Genomic DNA, 25,507 nt, shown 5'->3' on the forward strand with positions numbered 1-25,507 from the left:
GTCAACTTCTGCCACCGTACACCATCGGTGTCGCGGTGAAGTTATCCCATCTTCTTTAGGTGAGTAATTTTAATAGATTTCAAAGCGCAGCGAGCAGAGCTGCAATCATGTTTCCAGTTTTTCCTTCTCACACTGCGTTTTTGTTCATTTTTGCGCTACTAGGGTATGCTGTACATTTTTGTCCCGTCGCTTATTCTGTAATTAGTATTCCATGGACACAGATTTCCTGCGGCGGTCGCTCACAGAGATGTTTACTGTCGGCGCTTTCGTGCTGCCCGTTTCCCATCATGTGCTCATTTGCCACCACTCTCCGTCCTCTCCTGTTTTATTTCTCTAAGCCCTGAAGTTGCTAAGATGTTGAATCGATATATATTTTTTTATTATTATTTTTAACTGGTCGATTAGGGAACAGGTGCGCCCGGCGAACTTTTTCCTGCATCGTGCAGGTGTTGACAGCCAATGCGCAATTATTGATACTTAACAGGAGGGTCAGAGAAGCCAGGTCGTCTGAGCGTGCAAGGTTAACCAGAACAAAAGGTCTCTGTAGAGAGGGGTACCTGCTGATTTACACTGCAAAGAGTCACTCAGTACAGAAATGAGCTGCAAAATCTCATTTCCCCCCCAGCAACCTACATAAAAAAAAAGAAAAAGAAAATGCCTGCAGCTCTAAAAATGAACTTATTTTCAATCATATTACGAATTAAGACTTTTCTAAAATGAGATTTGCCCTATTTGAGGCTGAGATACCCCCACATGCTTCGAGGAAATTCATGAAACTAATAACTGCAGTGGGAATAAGCGGAACCATACCAGAAATTGGCACAATGTTCCACTTGTTTAAGGACAAAAAAAAATGACATTAGGGATCAATACACAATAAAATGACTTACTGAGATGGCATTTTTGCAAGTGTGTGTTTAGTTTTAAACTAAATGCCTCAAAGTATTTGAGATCTCTGCCTGTGCAAAATGATTGACTTGTGTTACTTTGATTTTTGTCCTACATGCCCCATGGTCACCACAGTTTGAGGAATATACAGTATGAAGTAGCATTTTTGGTCCATCAGCAGTTATATTCTTGTTTTGTTATGTTTATTAATTTGATGCAAGAAATTAAAGATGTTTGTTTCTGTGTGGAACCTGAAGGTCAGCATTTCCACTTCTTTCAGAACACTCTCCCAGAAATACCTACAGTAAAAACACCTTTAATAAGCACAGGTGGGCTTGCTTTTCTTACAAGAAAATAAAACACAGAGACTTTTAAAATCAGCCCTTTTGATTTAACATTGTTCCACTTGCTGTTTGGTCGACAAACAGTGATTCATCCTCTGAGTCTGGCATTATTATCAGAAGTGATTTAATATATATGAAAAAGGCAGTTGTCTTACTCTTAGCTCTGAGCACAAGGATCACATCCATCTACATCTTGACATCTTTTTCCATGCAGCGTATGAAGCACACAATGTCAGTCAGCTTCAGCTCTGCTAGTGCAGGATGCCAGATGAATTTAAATGAATGCGAGATGAGATGTTAGAAATCAGCGTGAGGGGACGACCACCTTTCAATCGGAGAGGCCGAGTTCAAGCTCCTGCGTCAGCACGAGGCTGATCTGTGTGCACTGTAAATATCCTTGAAGAAAGCGCACAAGACCCACCAGGTGTACGGCTATTGTTGCTCTGTAGCTGACCCTGTGCTCTTATTTCTTTATAAAGAGAGAGACAAGGAGAGAAGGTCTAAGAAAAATCAATGAAGTGTCGTGCAGCTATTATTTATATGAAAACTGCTCAGATACTGCCCCCTTCCTTTTTTTATTTATTACAAACAGACCTTTAAATGTCAAAAACACATGAAAAAGCCTTGAGCTCTAAGTCTTTCAGCAATTTTTTCAAAAACTAATGAGAATCTACCGCACACTTATCAGCCACAGCATTAAAATCACCTTCCTGCCATTGTGTAGGTTCAACTCGTGCTGCCAACAAAAGCTACGAACAATCAGAACATGGATGCAAATCTTTGGGGATGTCCTCTTGTGTCTGGCATCAGGATGTTGGCAGCAGGTTCTTTGCTTGCTGTGTGGTCCAAATGGATCTTTTTTTTTTTTCTTTTTTTTGGTTTCTTGCAGATGCCGGATCAAATTGGGAATGTCAGTTAACATCTTTGGCTTTTTCATGTTCTTCAAGCTGTTCTTGAGCACTTGTTATGGAGTGGTATTGATGCATACTCCTGATGAGGGAGACTGCTGCTGTTGGGGAGTGGCATTGCCAAGGGTGGGGTGGTTGGTTTACAACACTGTTTAGGTGGGGGGATAGTGTACCTGCCAAAATAACATACACATGAATACCAGGACCCAAAGATTCATAGAAAACCATTGGATCAATCTCATTAAATTTACCTATCAGTAGCTTTAATGCTGTGACACCACAATCTGTCTTTGTGAAGTGTCCCAAACCATAATTGACTTAGGTTCACAGCAGTTTGTGTAGTGTGATCTGCCCCCTGAGAGAAGACTCTGCACGCTCTCAATGATGGAGGGAGAATATGGATCAGAGGAAGCGTGCGACTGGTTACTGAGCGCTGTAGCACTGGTAATCCTGTTGTGAGACTGGCAAATGGGATTAGGAGACTGAGGGTAAGAGAAACAGAGGCAGGAGATGACTGGGAGGCTTTACATTCACAGCTTTATCTCACATTTTCACTTAATTTAAAGTCATCACTTTGACACCGGCCAGGCAAGAGTGTGCTGCTTCTTCGCAGGCAGTGCAGTGTGGACTTTGACTATTTGGAAAGCCTGACATTGCTGGACTGAGTCAGTCAGCGTTTGTGATTAGATCTGAATATTTTTAAACCAAACGGAAAATATGTTTTATTTTTTATTTTTTCTCTCTGCATGGCTGAAAACTAACTGAAGCATTTACAGGATCTGGCACCAAACATTGTGAGGGCTTTCATGCAGGATGACACACCCTGGTTTTTCAAAAGAAGAAAACTGCTTTTAAATTAATAATAATGGACAGACTGATATACTGAAGGTAAAATGTGTGTTTTTCCAACTGTGCCCGCCTTTGAGGCAGTCCCTTTGCTTTATATTATTCCTCCAGCTTTTGGTTCCACCAGCTTACTTACGTGGAGACAAAACATTTTTCTGTTTTGTTATACCATCAATGAGTTTTTTTCCCCCACACACTGCTTTTAGTTACAGTAACTTAAAGCTAATCACTTGCCACCAGCAGAAAAAAAAAAAAAAGAAACACTAGCCTCACTGAATGCTCTTGCTACGTTCATCTCTGTTTGCCAGTGGAGAATTTATTTCAATCCCTTTCAATTGACATAATACGCTTTAATTTTTAAAATGATGTACAGCTTAACTGCATTGGAAAAAAATTGATTTCTCTACTGCATGAGTTGCCTAATAACTTTAAAATCAAACAGACAGTAAATCAACAGAAACTCATTAACTAAAAAGCCAATATCTGCTTTACTGAACCCACTGTTGCACCCGCAACTACATCAGTGCTATCTCCAGCCTCCCATCTCTCCGTGCTCGGGGTTTAGTGAAATGAGAAGCATTAACTTGGCCGCTTGGCTCGCACTGACCCTGTGCTGATATTCTCTCCTACAATACCACGGCTGCAACCTGCCTTCACAACTCGCACTGCCCTGCAGCCAGATCTGCTCCACTTTCCACCTCTACCATTAAATTGTCATGTAGAGGCAGTAACTTTGAATCTGTGTATTAATGCGTGCGCACACGTTGCAGCTTTAGTGTGTGTGTGTGTGTGTGTTTTTTCTTTTTACTAGTTTCTATTAAAAGCAGTGGCAGATCAGAGTGTTATCATAGTGTTCTGGATAAAGTTCTGCCCTGTAGTGGTTTGTATGCTTCTTGCACTTTGACCAGAATATATTTAAATAAAAAGTCCTGGATGCTTTAATAAAAAACAAAAAAAAACGAATTATCATGTGTTGATGCTTCTGACCTACACCTAGGTGCCTGCAGAGGTGGCAATCATGCTGTTGTCATTTCAGTATTAATTATTAGCGCCGGGTAATGACTTTGCTGTGGTGAACTCCATCAAATGATTTCCACAGGATGTGTGGTGTGCTGTTTTTTTTTTTTTTTTTTTTTTATTTTGCTGGGGGGGGAACAGAGAGGAAGTAAAATGAGAACTGGAGAATCTGTGTGGGAAGACAGAGGTCACTGTATGCCAAAGCAATTACCTTCCTCATCCGGGGCCCTGCCAATATGCTTGTAGAGGAGAGAGAGAAAGAGAGGTCAGTGAGGAAATAAATACTCGTATAGTCAAACACTCAGTTTTCTATATGTCTGTTTTGGAGCACCTCCTGAAGCTTAAATGGCGTTTGGATCGTCCCAAGTTTGCATAAACGTGCCAGCAAGCTCCGCTCTTACGTGCCACCTTCAAAATATTTATTGAGGGAATTTGTTGAAGTCTCTGTTAAGTGTCAAATTAGACAGATGATAGTAGCGATATTATGAAGTTTATATAATTGCTTAACTGCCAGGATATGTTGTGACATGAAGAACATTATCTGTCAGGAGCTGATGCTTTTCTCAGCTCTGACAAGTCTTCATGTTCTGGCATCTTGGGGGATCTGTCACAGCATGAGGATGGCAGCGAGACAGATCCCCTTGCATGTGCTCGGGCCGGGCAACAGTGCTTGGAGTAGAGGTCAGGAGAGCCCGGGCCATCATGCTGCTGACAGCTCAGATTTATTTTTAATCCTGGCGATGAGAGCTAGCCACACAGATCATGTGGCTTGTTAGTGTTGAGTGGCGAGCCCCTCCACCATTACACCGCGATTTTATACTGAGAAAATGTGACAAAATAATGACCTTGGTGAGGTAAAAGCCAGATAATTGAGAGCCAGCTGAATGGGGTTTGATTGTTATTCCACACAGCCGCTGTTGTTTCTTTCGCTGCGAAATCTCTGGAAAAAGCCGGGTCATTTTCCCTCCATCATAGCCTTATTAACATTTTGACCTCACCCAATTGTTCTTTGTTATGTGTGTAGGTTAGAGTGTGTGTATGAAGGGCGTTACATTGATTGTATTTAACATATTTACTGTCTACTCATTTTTGAGCAATTTCTTCATGATTGGTGAAAAATGTCATTATCATTGCATCGGCAGCCACATTACTTGCTGCCCAAAGTGGCTGCGGTCACAAAGCAATTTTGCTGACAGTCCTTCCTCTCTTCTCTCCCCTCTGTCTTTGTCTCACTCTTTTTCTCCCCTCTCTCTTTCTGTTCTGATAGGTGCCAATTATGAAGGCCCTGCGTTGAAGCCTCCCCAGCCGCCAGTGACCCTGTTAGCCGGCTTTAATGTCAACGATCTGGCTCCAAAGTGGAGGGAATTACCTCACTTTTAGTCTCCAATCAGGAAAAAAGAAGAGCAATACAGCAAAATGCAGAGCTTGACTCTTTTTCAACCCTTGTGCTCTTTTGAGGGTCTGACTGCTCTTTCTTTCTGGTGAAACACAGGGTCAGGACTGTGTGGATAAAACCCTGAGGGTTTTGACATTTCAGCTTTTCTGTCTTTTTTTTTTTTTTTTTTTTAATTTTTGCTCCTCTTCTGGCCTCAGTGCTTTTTGGAAGGGGCCCAAATGATCTGGTGGTGTTGCTCAGGCATATGCAGAGCCCTGGCTCTTCTGGCGCTCCTGTTTCCCTTGCAGGAGAGGGGCTGCTGGGGTCTCAATCCCAGCTCTGGGGATCTGGAGAAGGCTCCAAACTCTGATCCAGACCCCTGGGAGGTCCTGCAGAGAAACAGACGCAGCTGGGTATGGAACCAGTTCTTTGTATTAGAAGAGTACACAGGAAATGAACCACTCTATGTTGGCAAGGTAAGTAATCTATTAGCACAATTTACTGTGTTGTCATATGCGGCAGAACTGTTGTTTTATACGATAAACTGATTCACATTTCAGCCACGACTTCTGTTTTTTTTTTTTTTTTGCAGGTGTATTGCACCTGTACAATAATACACATATCAATAACTCCTTACCACAATGACCTGCAAAATCTGGGACACAGCAAGGTTTCATAGAGTTGTACATATCCCTATTGTCCTACATAAAATGTTGAACAAATGAAAAGGCCAAATGCAGACAGCGTGGGAGGACATTCTGCATTTTATTGCAACAAGGTTGAAGTATGTGCTTGTAGAAACATGCAGTTTGAGTTTGGAGATCGACAAGGTAATTTGCATTATAATCAGTCTGCAGAAAAAGGTATATATTACTCAAATCTGTCTTTTTACAGTAGTTGTTTTGCCAAGGTCCAAGCAGATAGATCAAAGTAATGCCTGTTTTGGCAGGTAAATAAGTACAAAAACCTCCCAATGACATTTAAAGCAAGGCACAAATGGCATAGTTAACGCAAGGGTACACTGACAAAGTGACTAATCATGCTTTTATAAGACGTGGCAGCACTGCTGGTTTATAATGGATAGCATTTCCTTAGGTAAAACCCAATAGCCGAAAAAGTATAGGCCGCTTAAGCTGAAAAATATAGCGTTAAAATACTCCAATACAAGTAAATTTCCTGCAGTCGCATTTTGTTGAAAATCAGAACACAACAATGTGGTTTCCATAATTATGTAAAATGTTTATAGTACCCTAAAATGTAGTTCTTAGTTCATTAAATGGTGTGTAACTAGCTAATAATTGCTTTTAAGCACACTTTAAGGACTTTTTAAAACATGTAATCTCACACCTATAATTTTTTTCTATGTACAAGTTATTGTGTTACAATCACTGAATTAACCATCAATAAAAGCTTGAAGTTTTAAAGGTAAGCTTTATTGCCAAGATAAGCGACAGCCTTTAAAATGCCTTTAAATACATTTACTGCATTATAACATGTTGCACTGTGTATATTGAATAGGCTAATCCTTTTGTAAAGTATCTATGGAAGTGACATGAGCAGGCCTCTGTCTGACTTGGCAGGGAACGGGAAGATTATCTATAAAGGGCATTTTATACACAGAGGCAATTTAGAGGTTTTGACTCTGAAAGAAATGCAGTGTAAAAAGTACAATATTCCCAATATTCCCCTTAAGCGCAGTAGATAATAAGTACAAGCAATAATTTGAACTCTAGACGTAAAATATGGTGAAAGTACAATAAAATTTAGTTATTTTTGCTGAATTGAATGTCAGCGTCTGGTAACTATTGGTGAACATTAATAATTCAAAATGAAAACAAAAATATTAAATGAGATGCAATCCATTTGACAATACAGTATAAAATAACACTCAAACTCTAGGTGTAAGTGCCTCATAATGTATTTTCAATCAGGTGTAAAGAAGTGCAAATATATACTAAACTGCAGGTGCAAGTACCTCACATCTGTAGTGTAATACATTAAGTATCTAAAGCTATTTTTTAATCAAATACTAATGCTGAAGTAGCTTTTTGTAGAACCGTTAGTTTGTAGTGTGCAGCATCATTGCTCCCCAGCTTTCAGCGCTACAGGATAAATGGACAGCTCCTGCTGGAAAATGGCTCTAGTGTGTGCAGTGCAAGCCAGATGGGTCTTGGATTGGTCTCCAGATCCCTGTTATCTTGGAGAATTTTCTGGTCTTATTATTAAATTAGTTTTCATCTTTCTGCTCGTCTGCAGGATAATCATTCTCATCTGCATGTATTTGCTAGTTCTGCTCTCGCAAGCCCATTTTCTTGCTGCCTCTGAACTGGATTAGCGTCTCCAGCTGGAATTAGGATACATTTGACTGTCCTATTGTTCTTCTCTGTATTTTTTTTTTTTTTTTTTTTGCCAGAGGGATGCATAAGGAAAGCATCTAAATCAGAATGAGCATATTTGTGACAGTGCTGGAGTTCAGCTAAAGGTCATTTCCTGCCTGTCCAAGTGTTCGCGGTCATCTTAAATAGTCTTTTCTCTGATCCGTGTGTCTCCAGATATCTGTTACATCTGACTACCAAGGAGAGCATTTTCCCATGTGAACATCTGTAGGGTGTCCTTGTCCTGTGTTGGCCATTTGAAAGTTAAAAAGAGAGGTCAGCGCCGCAGTCAGGAATTTCTAGTGCCTGTTTTGCTTTACACATTCTTATGTCTGATTGCTTTTCTTGTTAGTAAATCCCAAAGGACACGAACAGACTGATTACTCATTCATAGATGTGTGGAGATCCGCTTATTCACATGGAATATATGCAAACTCATTTATAAGCCCCTGGCGAAGAGGTCTTTTTATTTTTCCATCCATACACTGATTGATCCTTTGTTTTTTTTTTCTTTTCTTTTTGTAGTTTAGTAGTAGTTGTTCTACCAGTCCAAGGTAAAGACAACATAGCAGCAGGCATGTAAAAAAATCAGACTGGTTACATCTTTGCATCTGACCTCATGCCCAAGCTCAAACCCTTTGAGAAATATCAAAAATCTGATTCATTTACTCCCCACGGGCAGAGCAGACTGCCTGTGAGCTTGAGAAACTGTCACATTATTTGTTCCCTTAGATCATAGTTGTCACATAGTGTGTTTGTTTGATGTCGCAAGGGCACACTGCTGCTGTAAAAAGTGTGGGTGGGACACCCTGACCTTGTGTGAGTCAGTGTGAGTGACATGGAAGGTCCTGCCATGTCAAGAAAAAGACCTTAATAGAAATGAATTCCTCATAAAAAAAGGAAAAGTAAAAAGTTTTATATATATATATATATTTCATGCATACTCAGCTCTAAAATTCCCAGCAGGTTATAGTCAACAACACCAGAGTGACATGAGCAGTAACTGTTTTTGTCAGATGTATCCGGGTATCTAATATGACATTTGGAATCTGTGTCCAAACAATGGTCCAGTCGCAGCACAATTTGATCATTTGTTTGGCTGGAAGCAAAGGCAAAAATGATATAGTCAGTAGGAAATAGGAAGTTATCACTTTGGCCTGGCTGCTCTCTGTATCTGCAGTCTGCTTGGCTTTAATGCATTCTGTCAGATTCTGAATTTCACAACCAAATGTCTCATTATGCCTTGGCACTCAGCCTCGGGTAAGCGTACTGGCCTGGAATCAGCGGCAGTCAAATCAAGCCAGTGGAAATATACATTAAAGAACCTCAAACTACACAGCCCCCACCACCAATTGGTGACACACTTCTTTAAACAAGTGAAAACGCTGGAACAAGTCATCCACTTAACAAACACTTACTGGTAAACATGATGTGATGCGCATTTCCTGCAGCGTATTCATGTGACTAAATATTTGCCTGTGTTGAAAAAAACACTGCGTGGCACTTGCTGAATAAGCAGTGTTTGGAGGTGTGAAATTTTTTTTTTTTTTTAAGATCTTTGTTTTTTGTTAGTGCATCAACACCACTTCCCTCACAATTCGGAACACTTTTTCCATGTTCAATAACTTTTTGTAAATTCACTCCCACATGCTATTTTTCATGGATCTGTTTGTGTTTGAGCAGCTAGAGAAATTTGCAGCCTTTGAGGCAGAGTGCTGCTTCACATCACAGGAGGTACAGGCACACAGACACAGTCCTTATGCTGAGTCTCACTTATTTATAGAGACGTCTTCAAAATTAGCCGTCTAACTAACCATCCGAGTAATGGATGGACTGATTTCACCTTATAATTCAACTTGCATTCAGCCGGCACTAGCCAGGGCTCTTTGGCTTCACTCAAAAGCATTTCTTTCAATACAAATAAAAGAAGTCCAATGAGAAGCAAGAGACTAGAAGGCATCTCTTGATGGAAACATGTCCAGCACTGAATGTACAAGTGTGACGGAAATTCAACAAAGGAAAGAGAATTTTCTGTTCTTTATGCAACAAGGGCTTGTTGTGCATTTCATTTATTGCAACATCCAGTAGACATTTTTTTTTTTTTTTTTATGAGCTTGCGTTATGAGTTATTTGTGACCCGACATCGAGAACCTGGTGTTCGGAATGACAATAATTCGGTTTAATAATCAAACAATATGCATCATGGGCAGCAGGGACAGTCCCACAGATAATTACACCAGAGTGAACATAACGTGTTACTGCTCAAGCTGCTTCATTAGCATTCTTTGCAGTGTTCACTGTCAAATGGGTTAGAATCATAGAGCACAGGCAACTGCAAAGGTCAGCCTCACTAGCGTCTACTCACACTTGCTGGTGCCACAAACACCGCGCAGCTGGGGAGTGGTGAAAGCAGCCTGTTGAGCAGGAGAGGAGGGTGATTCAAGCTGACAGGGGGGGCATCATACACACGGTGCCCAGGGACAAGAGCTCACATAGTGGGGAGCTCAAGAGGGATCCTGGGGCCATCTGGGATAGTGGGAAAGCCGTTATTCAAGCCAGAGAATCAAAGAGGATAAAAACAGCAGTGTAAACCAGACAATAGGGTAGTTATCAGCAGGGTAGGGGCAAAGACAGGACAGGAACATTGTTTACACTTGGACACTCTCACACATGTAGGGCTGAAGTCAATATCAGCAGGACAATTTTTAGATCAAGTTCAGTGAATTTTGAGTCGAAGTCCAGGAGGAGGTCATCACGAAGTCAGGGCAAAGCAGTTTAAACGAGATCAGGAGCAAAACAGGAAACACACTGCACATCCGGATCAGCAAAGAACGTGTTTTACCATTGAAAACGCAACTACTAATTTATTTTAGAGTAAACTAAATTGACTTTAGGTGGGCTCTGACCACAGGTCATTGCTTATTATGCAGGCCAATAGACGTACATGTACGCAACAAGGTTCTGGAGTGTCTGAACAATCGGTCATACCAAACAAGACATTTGATGCTTAAACTTCAAAAAAAAAAAAAAAGTTGATTTAAATGGCAGCAGGGCAATCACACTGGACACCTGCAAACATATGCATACATGTGTTCAATGCAGAGGGGTAACATTTTATGCCTTGTTTGCCTTCTGGAAAGAATTTTCTGATTTATAAGCTACAGTGAGCAGAATATTTGCTTTGCTTAGCATAAACACCGGGAACAGAGTGTAACAGTTAGCTTGGTAGCCAGGTAACAGATTCCATTTACCAAGGCTCACTAATTAACAGCTCACATCTTGTTTGTTTAATTTGTGTTAAAAAAAACAAAAAAAACTGAACTGTATGAAAGACAGTTAGACTGAGGGTTATGTGCCGGGCTATTTCCTGCCTGTTAGCAGTTGCTTGGCAACCAAGTGAGGCTCTGGGAAGTTACCCTGGCTGGCCAAGGCCTATTCTGGTGAAAAAGTGCATTTTCCAAAATAACAAACTATTCTTTTGCCACGAATAACCACACAGGCTCCAAATCAGCTTGTTTCAAGGAGACAGACAAGTCTAAGTGTCAGTTTTGCAATAAGCTATCATAGAAATCCAACAATTAGTGCAGACTGTGATGTAAAGAATGCATCTTTCTGTAAAGCTGAATTCTAGTTATGTGACTTTGCATGTCTGTGGCCATTTTTTTTTCTGTGTGTGAGTGCATGTTAGAAAGTGTGTTAGGAGGGGTGGGGATCTTGTTTCATCCGGTTGAAGTAGCAGTAGCTTTGAGTTCTGAACCACATTAAATCCGCTCATTTGTGGCTACGTACTCGGGAATGAGAGGCAGTTTAGTTCATTTATTTATTTAACTTGACTGATTTTTGACCTGGGAACATATCAGAGATATTAAAAAATTAAGGAAGATGTCAAAAAGTTTAAAGGTCATACACGCTTACTCTAGCTGATTAGACCTTCAGTCGGGTGCAAGTTGGAGGACTGTGAATTCTGTGGTGTCCATCAAATTGATCACCTTCAATCACACAGCAGATTAGACTTCATTTTGCTTCTTTCAAAAATAGATGATGGCAATATGAAAAGATCTAGACATGCTAGACAGTTTTTATGGCCTGGTACAGGTGGAGGAGCCACAACATTTTTAAAGGGGTGACCAACCTCATACTATTACTTACACTGGAGTAGCACTGAGAGTGGTGCCTTGTTATTTTTAGTTATTTATTTTAGTGTAAGGGTGGATCAGGTCAAACTGACATTTGTTTGGGTACTCATGCCCATAAATTGCTTATAGAGGCATGTCTGCATTTTGCATCATGCACATTGCAAAAAAACACCACGCGGATGCTGTGGGTGGTTGTTAAAGTTGTTTATCCAACTGTTGATAACGCTTACGGGATTTAGTTTAAACAGGTGGTTGCCCTGTCTCTGTGGGAAAACCAGAGATAAATGCTTCCATGAGTATATGTGCAGCCTTCACAAGTGGCTGTTTGGTGTAGCCAGTGTTTTATGGTGTGGCCACGTAAGTCAGGACATCCCTCGGGTCTGCTGCTGGTCTGGTTCCATGTTGTTGATGCTCAGTCAGAGAACCTGAATATATTCATCTTAGAAAAAGACTCTCGGAATATCAGGAAGTATCAGGAAGCCAAAAAAAATCATAAAAATGCTAAAAAAAAAAAATTGGATGTGAGGATGTGACATCTGATGTGAAGCCCTGACTGATCAATAGTGAAATCTTTTTTTTTTTTTTTTTTTTTTCATTCCGCTTTCCTCTTTGTGCATTTTGGCTGTTAATTTATGTTTTGAACGTCCTTATTTTTCAGAGGGAGAAGTCCAGAAATTGCTGGGCATGGAGACTGGTTTGATAACATTTTCTGAAGTCAGGATTAGAGTTTAACAAGATGCAAATGTTTTTGTTCCTGCTGAGACTGTGAAAGCTGTTGCAATCTGTCCATTTGACTTCAGCTTTTGAAAGCGCTTTCCACATACAGTGCATCAAATGAACCACAGCATTTAAAACATGGTATATTTTATTTGCACCATGTTTATATAAAAAAGTTTAAAAAGAAAGAAAAATGTTGGTTTTATGCAGAGTTTACTTGAACTTTTACAGAAGCTGTTTGCATTAGGCACATCAGGCCTTTTTGCCAACATTAACTTATTAATTAAAGCCTTGATTTACTCGTTCTCGTCTTGTCTAACCCCTCAACAATATTTTTCAATTTGATGTTAGTCTGTTGATGCCTGGATTAAAAAATGTAATAAACTCTCTTTGTTATTGCCGGTGATCTTCTGACTCAATTAAATATTAAGGGATATTGTAGGCAGAGGGAGTTGTGAAATAGTTTGACGTTGTGTGTTTTCTATCTGTATGTTTTTTATGTGCTTTTTTTGTTGTTGCTGTTTGAATATGGGGTAGCCGAAGTTTCCTGAAGTGCTGATGTATTGAATTTTCGACATCCCCAACAGGTTTGATATTGAATAATTCAAGAGAGGTCCTCAGCCTGCACTGAGAGTATAGATGTTTTATGAATACATACAAAAGTTACGTTTTTAGATCTCTCTATTTTCCCCCTACAAAGTGGATAACAAGTGGCCTGAAGACTTTTGCAATTGGTAGAATAGGGATATTAAAAATTTGTCTCTACTTCAGTGAATAAAGCAAGCATGGCAGGGCTAAACTTCATGCAGGCAATCCATATATTACAAAGAAAGTTGGTTGACTTTCAGACTTTGTTCCAAATGAATAAGCTGGAGGAGTTTTCCAAAAGATGTATGGGAAGGTAATTCACCCTTTCTGAAATGTAGTGTCTTTATTCAGTACTCTCCTCATAAGTTAATTAAATTGCGCAATATACTGTCGAAGGATGCTCTTTTTTTTTCCATGGATTGAACAACTGCTTTTGATATCTGTATGAAATGAAAGCAGTTTTATCTCAGTGTATCTCGAGTCAGTCTGAAAGGCTGCTAGGCAGAAGGTTTTACAAATGTTTCCTTAAAGTGAGATTATATAGAGATATTGAGTTTCCCCATCATTATTACATCTCCTGTACTCCAGATACCTTCAGAGAATTGCTCATTGTGTCAAGTGTATTTTGAGATTAATTCATTATGTATTATCCAGTGTTGCTTAGGGTGGGCCCAGGTTTTAAGTCTATCAGAACTCTGAATTTGATTTAAAAAAAAAAAACATAAAAGCTCTATGCTAATCTGATTGTTCCCCACTTCCAGAAGCGGTCTAATTTTGGAAACATCCATCTGAGTCAAAAAAACAGCTTTCTTCTTTTGGGTTAGGGGAGGAAGATTATTAAGTTAACACAGCTAGATTTCTAAAGATGAAAGCCAATTACATGTACAGTGGAACCTTATCTGGGTGAGTGAGAGTTGCTGCATGTAACGTCATGTTTGAAAATACCACCTAAGGAATGCAACAAGGAATACCCCAGGGGGGACATAAAATCGAAAGTCGGGGTTAAAATAATTACTTTCTAAATGCACATGTATTATGTGTCAGTAGAGATGACCCAGTGCAACTTTTTCATGGAGAGCAATACTGGTACCGGTCAAATACATGTTCCCCTCTCTAAAACAACCAAGCTGTTAATATGTCTAAAAACATCTAAGCTCCAGGTGTCAGTTGTAAAATAATTGTGATAAGCTTTTCTGAGTGTGTGTTACTTGTGAAACATCTTTCTTCATCTTCCTGCTCAAAGTTTAACCTTTACGTGATTATCTTGGCTTATCGAAGGTTTGCATTGTTAGCAGTGTCTGCTTTGATGTAGCTGCTTACACAGGTGGATTTATCAGTAGCTGTCTGATAGGGTTCATCTCCACTAATTAAAGTTTTCATGGAGCATTTGTTATGTCTCTTCCTTTTGGGAATATTATTTTTTTTATGTAGTTATTTGACAATTAATATAGGTTCCAGTACAATTTGTGTACTTGGAGCCAATCCACAAAGTCTGCACTTTTGCTCAGTGAAATTCTAGTGTTTGTTTTTGTATGCTACCTAACACTAATTAACAGGTAGCTGTCTCTGTTCATTTTAACCTTTCAGTCTATAGATGCACTTTTCTAACCAAGCTTAGCAGGCTTTGTGTATGAAGTATAATTCATTTGCAGTTGTTGAAGTCAAATAATGGCCCAAGTCTTTTGGGGTATTTCCTACTTTCATTGTCCTTCTTGTGCTAAAGCAAATATATATTCTGAATTTGTTCTTCAACAGCTGATGCTGGCTAAGCTGTGCCTGTCTTATTGTCGCTTTGGACAAAAGGCGTGCAGCATAATTCAGAGCACTGAAACTTGTTCATTATCCAGCTTGTACAAAGAAAATTGAACATGCACGATGCAAACTAGAAACAAAGACAGGATGCCTTCAGAGTAAAAGTCAGACCTTTTGAACACAGTACAAAAGAAAGTCTGGAAAATGTAAAAGAAAGTTTGCCAGTCAGATTTTTTTTTTTTTTTCTTTTTGCAAATGAAATTACACTGAGGTCAAAATATTTAATCTCATCTCAGTTTAATCACATCTAGCTATAATGTATTTTGTGTGGACAATAGGCATAGGAATTTTCATTATCTTATAAAAAGCAATTAAAATCAATAATTGTATAATAAAAATACATTTCATTAAAATAACCTGATATGATTTTATGTTTTATGCAGCAGTCTCCAGTCTCAATGAATTGTTGAATCAGTTGTTGATATAATATAATTGTTGATACTCTGAACTGCCTATTAGTGACAATAACTACTTTTAATGACTTTATAATACAATATATGCTCTGGTCTGACAAGGCAGATTAATTGGTTTGTGACTGTTTGGCTTGCTTTATCTTCCTGTATGACAAAATAAAAAGCTAATATCAGTCCATGAAGGGACTATAGTACCATTCAAAAGTTTGGACACACTCACCCATTCCAAACTGGTACTGTATATAAAATACATTAGAATGAAATTAAAGCTTTGCCAAATATTTTTGCTGCTGGTGACATATTCCATACATAGTGCTACAGTGGTCATGGGTTAGTGGAAGTTGCTGGGCCTTTTGGGTGACCACCTGCATTTGGGGTCAAATACTGAGATCAGAGAGTCAGCAGATCTAATTTTGCTCCCATGAGTTAATTTGCATCCTCGTGTGCTTCGTGCATCTGTTTAAAATAGAAGAAATAATCAAAACAAGCAGTATGACAGGATTAATTTGAGTATTATAATATGGTAATACTATCTTAATTTTAGGCATCAAGCAGTATTACCTGATCATTATGAGTTTAATAACACGTCAAAGTCAGAAAATTCTAATGTGCAGATGTCATTTGTGTTTCATTGTGAGCAAATTACCGTGATATTACCAATATATACTACTATAGTATTACCAAAAGGCTTTGCCTCATAGACATGTTTGTTTCCACATTATTACCACCAATTTCTACCCCTTATTTCTCAGTCACATAAATTTTAGTGTAGTATAGAAATCGCCCCTCTTAAATTTTACTTCTGCAGCCAATATGTTTCAAAAGGTGTAACTTTTGCTTTGGTCGACTGAATTGTGTTACTCTTCTTTACCCACAGCAACAATAAGGCAGGCAAAGTTTAAACATCATTCAGGCAGCATCAGCTGTTGAAGAATGAATATACTTCAGCATTACTGTATAATGATAAAACTGGAATTTCTTATTATACAGCTGGCTGGCTGGCAGCTTAGCTTATTTTTCCTCTCCTCCTGATACGATCACCTTGGTGATTACCAAAAAAATCTAAAGCTGAGGCTTCAAAATGGGGCTTCATGAACCTGGGACTGATGTCATGCTAACTACAGCAGTCTTTTAGAGTGCAGTCTTGGGGTGACACTAAAGATAACGTAAATGGACGTCTGTTTAAAATTTTACTGCAGTCTACCCCATACTTATACATGCTAATAGCAGATTGTGAGATACAATTTTTTTAAAAAAAGTCAGATTTATACTGGTGGAAAAAAAGTCTTCTTACATCAGGTGCTTTCTTTCTCTTTGTAAATGGCTGAAGGATATCCATAAACAAGTTATCTGACTTTCTTACCTTAACCTGATTACTCTCAGTAATCTGCTTTTTATCTGCCTCTGTGTGTGTGTGTCTGTGTGTGTCCAAGTATATGTGTTGAAACTGCAGCTCTGCCAAAGTAACTTGAAGCCCTCTACCTCCTCCCATTCTCTCCTCACACTCAGACTTTTTATCCAGCCCTGCCCCCACATCCTCCTCTAGACATTTCCCATCCAATAGATGAAGGGACCCTAATATGCTAAAACCGGGGATGCATTGGCCACCTCTTGCTGTAATTAAATTCAGTCATAATGAATCATAGCCCTTAATCCTAAAACAGGCTATATTTCCACTGGGAGGAGAAATGACCTACATGTACTGGAAAAGCTCTTGGTATAGCTTTTCTATGGCTTCTTTTCTTGGAGTCCCTTCTGAAAGCATGACAAATGCACACAAACCTTTCTTTGAGCTGTGTTGAAAGTAAATGACAAGTGCAAGGATGCCTATTTCCATATCAGTGCTTTTCATTTATATATATCATGCAGGGCACATTTAATAACATCAGGTAGCAGCTCAAAATGCTTCATAACAAGTCATGAAACACTGCCTGTTTTTCTAAAAAAAAAAAAAATAAATATGGCCAAAGCTTATTTAGCACATTCTTTATGTTCAGTTAATGTTATGTGACTTGTGTAGCAGTGTGATGCCCAACAGCTCATTGCTTTATATAGAAGAATCTGTGGATAGTAACACGAGGCAATTAGGGTATTGTATGAGCCAGTCATCAGACTAATGTCGATGATTCACAACGCTGCCTGTGTACCTTTGCTCTTAAAGGCGTATTTTATCATTTGCAGACCATGTTGGTTGCAGCCCAAGATACTGTCAGTACACTGTGTAAAATATGCACTTGGTAGCAGGAGACCAGAAATAGAATGCGTACTTTGTTTTTCTGTTTTGGAATGCCTACAGAAAGGAAAGAAATGCTGAATTTGGTTGCAATGGAGGGATATCCATTAATTATGAATTGCAGCTTTGTTTCCTGGTTGAGTGTGTTGAAGTCATTAGGCTTTCTTTTTTTTAATTGCACATTGTCACTAATTGCATCACAGAGTGTCAAATTTCAGCTTTTATTTTGCGTAAGCGCGGGGCTGCGTTATTGTTCGTGTAGAACTGAAAACTGAGAATTTTTTTTTTTCTCATCTGTACACACTGGATGGTGCTCTTGGTAGATCATATACTAAGACTAAGGCCCAATTTACACCTGGTGTTAACATGTGGTGGATTAATGACATCCACACACTTGTGCATTTACACCTGGCAGGAATATGCTTTCTCATTATCTTGAGTCTGTCTGCATTGTAATCAGAGATGAGGTAGAGTTAGCAGCAATGCCACTTCCTGGTGTAATTTATTTTGAATTCATTTCTGTAAGGAAAGACTTGCAGTGACTACAGTACTAGGAAGGAAGCAGAAAGCATGGCGAGAGGGGATTAGGTGACCTTTCAACTGGTTTCAACTTTAGTTGGTGGTCACACTGCACTAATTGCCTTTACTACTGGGTAAAATACCATTACAGTGCAAAGCATGCCACCTCTAGATGTAGTCTCACCTTGCATAGATATTACTGAATGAATAAGAACTGTGTTTCTGATGTAAACTGAGTCGAATAGTAGTCTGTATTTAGAGAGCTGTACTTAGAGTGATGCATAGAGACAATGCTGATAATTTGGTGTTTTGCTGGTATCCCAGTGTTCTTTGTTCAGCATGAATTACAAAAAAAAGCTAATTTGCTCATAGGCTTATGCAAACTTCATTTTTTAAGATTTATTTTTTAGCTTTTTTTTTGACTGCATAAGCTTTATACCCTCCCCCCCAGAGGTATTTAATTTAAAGCCTAATCATAATCACTATATATCCTAGTATATAATCAGAATGAAAATGGAGTCCTGTCCTCGCTTGCTCCTTATCCAAGATGAGAAAAAAAAAAGCACAAAAAACTGATTTAGAGCTCGGGTACCTCAGTGAACAAAACTAACCCCCGTTATTACTGAATCCACATGACTTATTTTGGAAATTTAATGCAGTTAGGATCACACTTTCACAACCCAAGGCTAATTTATAAAACCATAACAACAATAACAACACTGGAAAGTGCTGGTGGCTGAATCAATTCTCTTTCAATTTCAGGGACAACAGGGATAAGTGGATCTTAGCTGGTGCAGATAATGTCTAGTTGCAGTGTTTCTTCTTTGCATTTTTTTTTTTAAGTTCGTTTTTTTTTTTTTTTTTAATGCTGATACAAACCAAGGACGCCGTCTGTATGTGGAATTTAAACATGCTGTTTGAATTTTCTTTTAAAACGACCTCTCTTGTGAGTGATCTCTTCTTTTTCTTTCTTCAACTCTTTGACAGTATCGGAACTGCGAGTATTAAATGGCTTTCATTCAAAGGGATATCAGCCTTACACAAGCAGTTGGCTGCGGCCTATGGACGATGTCAATTAAAGGTGCAAGATACATTATTTCCTCTCTTTTCAGATCAAATTTCATTCCCTTTCAGTTCCCTTTTTTTCTGCCGTTTTGACACACACAATTGAAATTCAGTTAAATTTAGCTGCTTCAGAGAAGTTTGAGGGATTTCTGTGCAGATATCCTGTTCTTGGAACCAAGCCCATTCATTTTCTATGGCGGAGATGAGTTCATAGTCTGACAGTGTTAAATTATGCTGTGGGGCTAAGGCTATGCAAAGACTATGGGATGATTCAGAGATGGATTGGGCTATGATCTAAGGTTGTTATTGAATTTGGCTCCTGATATCCCTCAGAATGAAGAATGGAGTCAGGAGAGTGATTTGCTCCTTTTTTTTCCTTGGTGTGAGACTAAATATATTCACTACTGGAGGGATTGTGTACACATCAAAAGTCTTCCTTCCCAAAGGCCCTCTCATGTTGGGGTTTAATAAGGTATTTTATTGTTTGAAGTAGTACTGCTTGTTTGAGTTGTTTATAATCCCTTTGGATCGTAGCAGCACAGTCGGTAGTGTAAAAGAGATGGCATTATTCTTGTTTTCTTTTCTTTTTCACCAGCACTGGGCTTTCGTTACATTTTATAATCCAGGTAGGCTTTTTTTTTTTTTTTTTTCTTTCCGCAAAGAACTGAGGGAAAGCTGGGGTTACAGGGCACATGCTGTACTTCAGTGCTAGTTGCAGGTGGTGGATTTTTCTTGCCTTACTATTGTCTGTAGGTGCTGCACAGAAAAGAAGGGGACAAGGGACAAGGTAAAGAAACTCACATAACATGAACTGAGGCTCTTGAATGTATTTCACTTGAGTGTGGTTGTGCCACCTGGTTCAGGCAGTGGAAACATGCTCTGTCCCATTTATGTCCTTCCAGCATTTAGCAGTGCTTTTTTTTTTTTTTTTTTTTTTAATCGCTGTGTATTTGTGCAATGTTTCCATTTCTGGGCTTTGGGCACAAAAAGAGAAAAAACACACTTGCCAATTTTACTTCTGTGTTAAAAATAGTAATAACTACAATGTTTAAAAAACAGTATCAAATAAAATTAGACATTGGGTTATTTCCATTACTGTGTGTTCTTTGGTACAGCTAAGCATAAATTTTGTGACAGTTTTCTGGCAAAACATGAACTTGTGTCTAATTCTGGGCCAAAATAACCATATTAGAGTTTGTAGTAATAAGCTTAGTCTCAACAAAACAACATTATGAAAATCATATGGGGGCTGGCTTATTTTTCTCACTACACCTTCTGCTCTCAGGCACCAGTTGATTGTGTATTGTACATATCAAGCATGACATTATCAAAACTGTAACATCTGCAGAGGTTTCCACAGGGAATGGATCCAGAGTCAGAGTTACCTGTTCCCAAGTCATGTCAAGGGAATACTGTCATTGAGTGGAGGCTGGTTTGAAATTCTGTGCTCCATGTAAATTCTCAGATCCGTCTTTACATTAAAATTTGGTTGTGTCATGTGTCTCTGGTATGCTACAGGTTTTCTGGGAAGGAAAAAAAAAAGCTAATAAGTTATACTATATACAGTACCAGTCAAAAGTTTGGATTTCATATAAATTCAGATGAATGGGTGAGATCTATCTATCTATCTTATCTATCTATCTATCTATCTATCTATCTATCTATCTATCTATCTATCTATCTATCTATCTATCTATCTATCTATCTATCATTTTTATTGTTTTTGCAGTGGGAGGTGCAGTGGTTAGCAATTTTGCCTCACATCAAGAAGGTCCCGGGTTCCAATCCACCATCTGGCCGGGGCCTTTCTGTGTAGATTTGGCACGTTCTGTGTTTGTGTGGGTTCTCTCCCGGTACTCCGGTTTCCTCCTATGGTCCAAAAACTTGCAATTAGATTAAGTGATGACTCCAAATTGCCCATAGGTGTGAATGGTTGTCTGTCCCTCTGTGTTAGCCCTGCGACAGGCTGGCGACCTGTCCAGGGTGTATACTCCCCCCCCACACACACACACAACCCTGAAATGGATAAGCAAAAGAAGATGGATGGACAGATTAATTTTTTCAGCAATTTCCTTTTAGAGGTTCAATGCACACATCTGAAAGTGCAAATATATATGGAAACTGAAGAGCTCTTCTTTTAAAGTTTTTTTTTGCATGATTAGAAGCAAATTAGCTGCCTCTTTTTGAAGCATGTAGAGTATATTTTTAATGAGTTCTTAATCAAGCCAAGTTTGAAAGCAATTGATTACACAATATCTCTAGCGCGATAGCAATTTCTTACTGTCATTTAAATTTTTGCCAGTTGTATCAGAATTGTGGCTGTGAAGTAGACACATGCGATACTTGATAACATATGATGGGAACCACACTCGAAATCTGTTCCTTTATGTTTAAATCATGTGTTTAAATCATGCAGTGGACACATGGCAGCACATACCTAGATGAGTGAGAAGTACAACTCCATTGTGGCCATCTGACAAGAAAATATTGGCACTCTGTTTGATACAGTATACAAGCACAGTTTGACTTTAAACTCAAGCAGAGCGATGTGTCATGGATTTGAAATAGACTGAGAACATACATATATTATATTTGACTCTTTTCCTGTGCTGAAAATTGTTTCACTTTTCAGTTGACAGCAGCACTATGCTTTTCTGTGCAAAAGCTGCAGCGATTAGAAAGAGAGAGAAATGATACAATATTCTAATATATCTTGTTGGATTATCAGTTAAAGTAATCTTGTATGCAAGCTCTCATCCCACCCACCTCAAAAAGTTATTTTTCAGCTTCCCAAACATGCAGTTTACCAGCCTGTCTTTATTTTATTTCCCAGTGATTTCCCAGTGATTTCCCAGTGAACAAAGCAAGACACTTGAAGACATTACAGCAACGAAACAGTTTCATTTTTCTGTCGTTTTCAATATAAAACAAGAAAGTGTTCGAAGATTGGCTGATTAAGTGGAGTGCTACACAGGTTCACACTAACCTGAGTTATGAATAAGAGTCATGTGTTAGAAATGAATTTGTATTGATTGCAAAAGCATGCAGCAGGGGACAAAAAAAAGAGGTAGTCCTTAAAACAAGAAATCAGAAGTGACATTTTCTGTATTGAGCTGCACCAATAAAATCTCCCTCTATCCCAAAAAACTGCGGCAAAGGCTCACCTGATTGTTCACTTTACTCACATCTAATAATATTGCATGTGGAGGCAAGAGAACACCCTGTGATATAGTGCACGTGTCACAGTTATTTAGGAGATAGGCATCAGCGCACACCAATATGATATAGTGTAGACGTGCAGCGGTCATTGCTGACTGTGAGCTATAGGCTTTCATCATAATTAGCTGGTGACTGTAATGCAGCTAGGTAAATGCACTGTGGGATCATTTGTGTCTGGTTTATTTGCTGTGTGTGTGATCAGATCTACTTTACATGGCATCCCATTAATTTAAGTACATTATACAAAGTACATCATTTACATGGCATTACGCATATTCAACATACACATTTAAAAATGATACATGTGGTGTGTTTATAAATCATTTGGTGTTTCTAGTCTTTTGAATTTTACTATCAGCCCTGAGACAAAATAGTCTGATTTTATTACATGTAAATTAAATTCTTTGTCGTCACCTCCCAAATTGGCGCGCTGGGTTAAAAGTTTGTCCGAAGTTGTTATGAGGTTGAGCTTCTCAATCTATAATCTTGACAGACATTAATGCTGACAGAATTTAATGCAAAGCTTCCATCTCAGTGGATTTAGAGATCTGGACACCAGAAGACCAGAATGCACTCTTAGAGCACTTCACTCTCTTTTTGATGCTTTTGGTGGACTCCCCATCTATACATAAGATCAGCTTCTTTACAGCCTCAGGTATGTTGTCTGTGCATTCAGGGAAATCCATGTGTGAAACAGGCCAGAAGACAAAGTCAGCTAAACTTTTACAAAGGGTGCTCTTTCATCCTTTAACGCCTTTTATGTCTCCGACAGGTTGAACTGACACATTTGAACTTATTTATTTAAGCAAAACCAGTTAAAATAACTCATGTGGCACCGAGTGCTTACAGAAGTGCCTTTTCTAGTTGTTTAATGAATCAAATTTGGGTTGCAATATCTTGTTGAAAATTCATTGTAGTTATCTCAATGGGAGGGAGCTACTTTTAGTACTGAAGTTTGCCAAGTTAACAAAGTAGTCACAGTGTGGTTTTCACAATTTTTCTTTCTGAAGAGGTTTGCCTGCAGGATATTATTGACAAAAAATTCCTCTGTCACTTGGCCTGGATTCAGATTACATACACTATCAGTCAATTAAAATATCTGGCAATGCCTATTATAGTCCAATCAATATGTATATACTTTTAATTGTAATCAGGTTTTATCCTGCAAATACTGGTAATGAATATTTAACAAAGCCAAATTTGATCAACAGTAACGTGTACCCTAAGGGTGTATCCAGATTGAAATAAATAGGAAATTCTTGGTTGTCTTGTATTTGAATAAATATAAGAAAAATCCATAAAACACGACTTAAAAAAAATACATGAATAGATGTGTGTTTATATATTAGAAAGAGAGAGAGCGAGAGAGAGAGATTGGTGTATATATACAGATGTTCAATTTAGTTTCCTTTGGATTTGGAGATTTCTTTTTAATTGGACATCTGAACGGTGCATGTCAGTAAGGTAAAATGTGAAGCGCCTCAAGCAGCTGAGAAAGCAATATAATTTTCCTTTGCTTTCCGCTAAGAGCTGAAGTGTTACTTTTGATGTGTATTCTTGTCAGCATTGCAAAGTTAGTCATCCTGTTTTGAATAAAATGATGAGATGAAAAATAGGTAATTCTTGCCAAGTCATGCAGTTCTGGTTTGATTTCGAATCACAGACCATAAAGAGTCATGACTCCCCTGCGCTGCCCAAACTTCTGCTGACTCCTCATCTCTTGGCCTCGGGGTCTTTGCAGCAGACGGTGGCATACACAGCAGAGATGTCACGCACACTCTTGTGCTGTCTGGGGTACTTAAGGCAATGGCACAGTGACAGAAGCAACACATTGGTTTCCCAAAAGCAGCAGCTGAGATCAAAGTTAACTTGTTCTTGACTACCAGATTCCCAAATGTCATGTGAGGAGTGAATGAAATACAATAACTCCTAGTCTGACACAAAGTAGACACGTGTACTCCGTGACTGTCCAAGGACTCTGTACTGTAAAGTGTTTCCTTCACATTTTCAGATTTAACTCCATTTTACTCGTTCAGACTGCATGAGATGATGTGAATAAATCTGTGTAATCCCTGTAATCTCCTAGTCTCAGCTGGTTTAATAGCTTACAAGGTTGAGCCTACAGAGATATTAACGACTTGTGTGGGGGGATTAAAATATTGTGCATTGACTATATAACATCATATCCATTATTTTGGGTTTCATGGCTCTAAATTACTGTCTTTAGCTAATCTGTTTGTTTTCAGAGCTTTCTGCATTAGTTAGTTACAAATTGGAATAGAAGCTTCCCATAAGTAATATAGAAACTGGAAACTCAGTATCTCCAATGTGGCATGAATTCTGCATTAGGCCATCAGCTAAATAGTCATGGACATAAATCTCCCACAAGCACTTGTAATTGACAACTTTCTGAAATTGTCTTAAGCCTTAAATAGCCTCCCCAGCTGAGTCTAAATTTGCTGCGCTGCTGATTTGCACATGTCTAAGTAAATACTCCTACAAGTGTTTGGAGGTTCGGTCCTCAGAGGGCAAGTGTTTCTACGTTGATGGGACTGATATATTGCTCTATGAACAAGCCAGCTGTCTTATTGGCCCAGACGATGGAGAAACTTCACAGGCTCATCAGAAAACCTCTTCACGCTTTAGCTATGACTTTTACTAAAGGCCACTTTCAATAAATGTCAGGCTCCAAACATTGGTAAACAGTTTTAGCTCTGATCAAATTCCAGAGGGGTACTATACATGGTGAGGTTGCCATGTCTGCAAGATTACAAGGGTACCACTTCGGAAATGGCACATTAAACAAATGGAGCATTTCCCACTGGTGACGGCAGTATTTATTCCCACCACCGAGGAGGCCTGCCCTTTCACTTCACGTCTCAGTCAACCAAACTTTAAACCCCTCCCCATTCCTAGGCATTACTGATAAGGACTTGCTTCATTCTAGCTACAAACTGCAGCTTTGTGAGCGTCTGCATGCCTGTCCTATCTGTGATAGATTTCTGTATTGTAGCAGGTGACAGGAACAGGCCATCAGGACAGTTTGAAGGCA

At 38.9% G+C, this 25,507-nt stretch overlaps 1 protein-coding gene across 1 annotated transcript in view; it reads left to right on the plus strand.

Moving 5' to 3' along the window:
* Positions 1-5,617: 5,617 nt before the first annotated feature.
* Positions 5,618-25,507, plus strand: part of LOC115799949 (cadherin-7-like) — a 119,447-nt gene continuing 99,557 nt past the window's right edge. Inside the window, exon 1 of the mRNA XM_030757238.1 lies at positions 5,618-5,854. Within this exon, the coding sequence (XP_030613098.1) occupies positions 5,618-5,854 (237 nt within the window). The remainder of the gene's footprint in view (positions 5,855-25,507) is intronic.

This window comes from Archocentrus centrarchus, chromosome 20, assembly GCF_007364275.1.
Source record: "Archocentrus centrarchus isolate MPI-CPG fArcCen1 chromosome 20, fArcCen1, whole genome shotgun sequence".
Taxonomy (NCBI): Eukaryota; Metazoa; Chordata; class Actinopteri; order Cichliformes; family Cichlidae; genus Archocentrus; species Archocentrus centrarchus.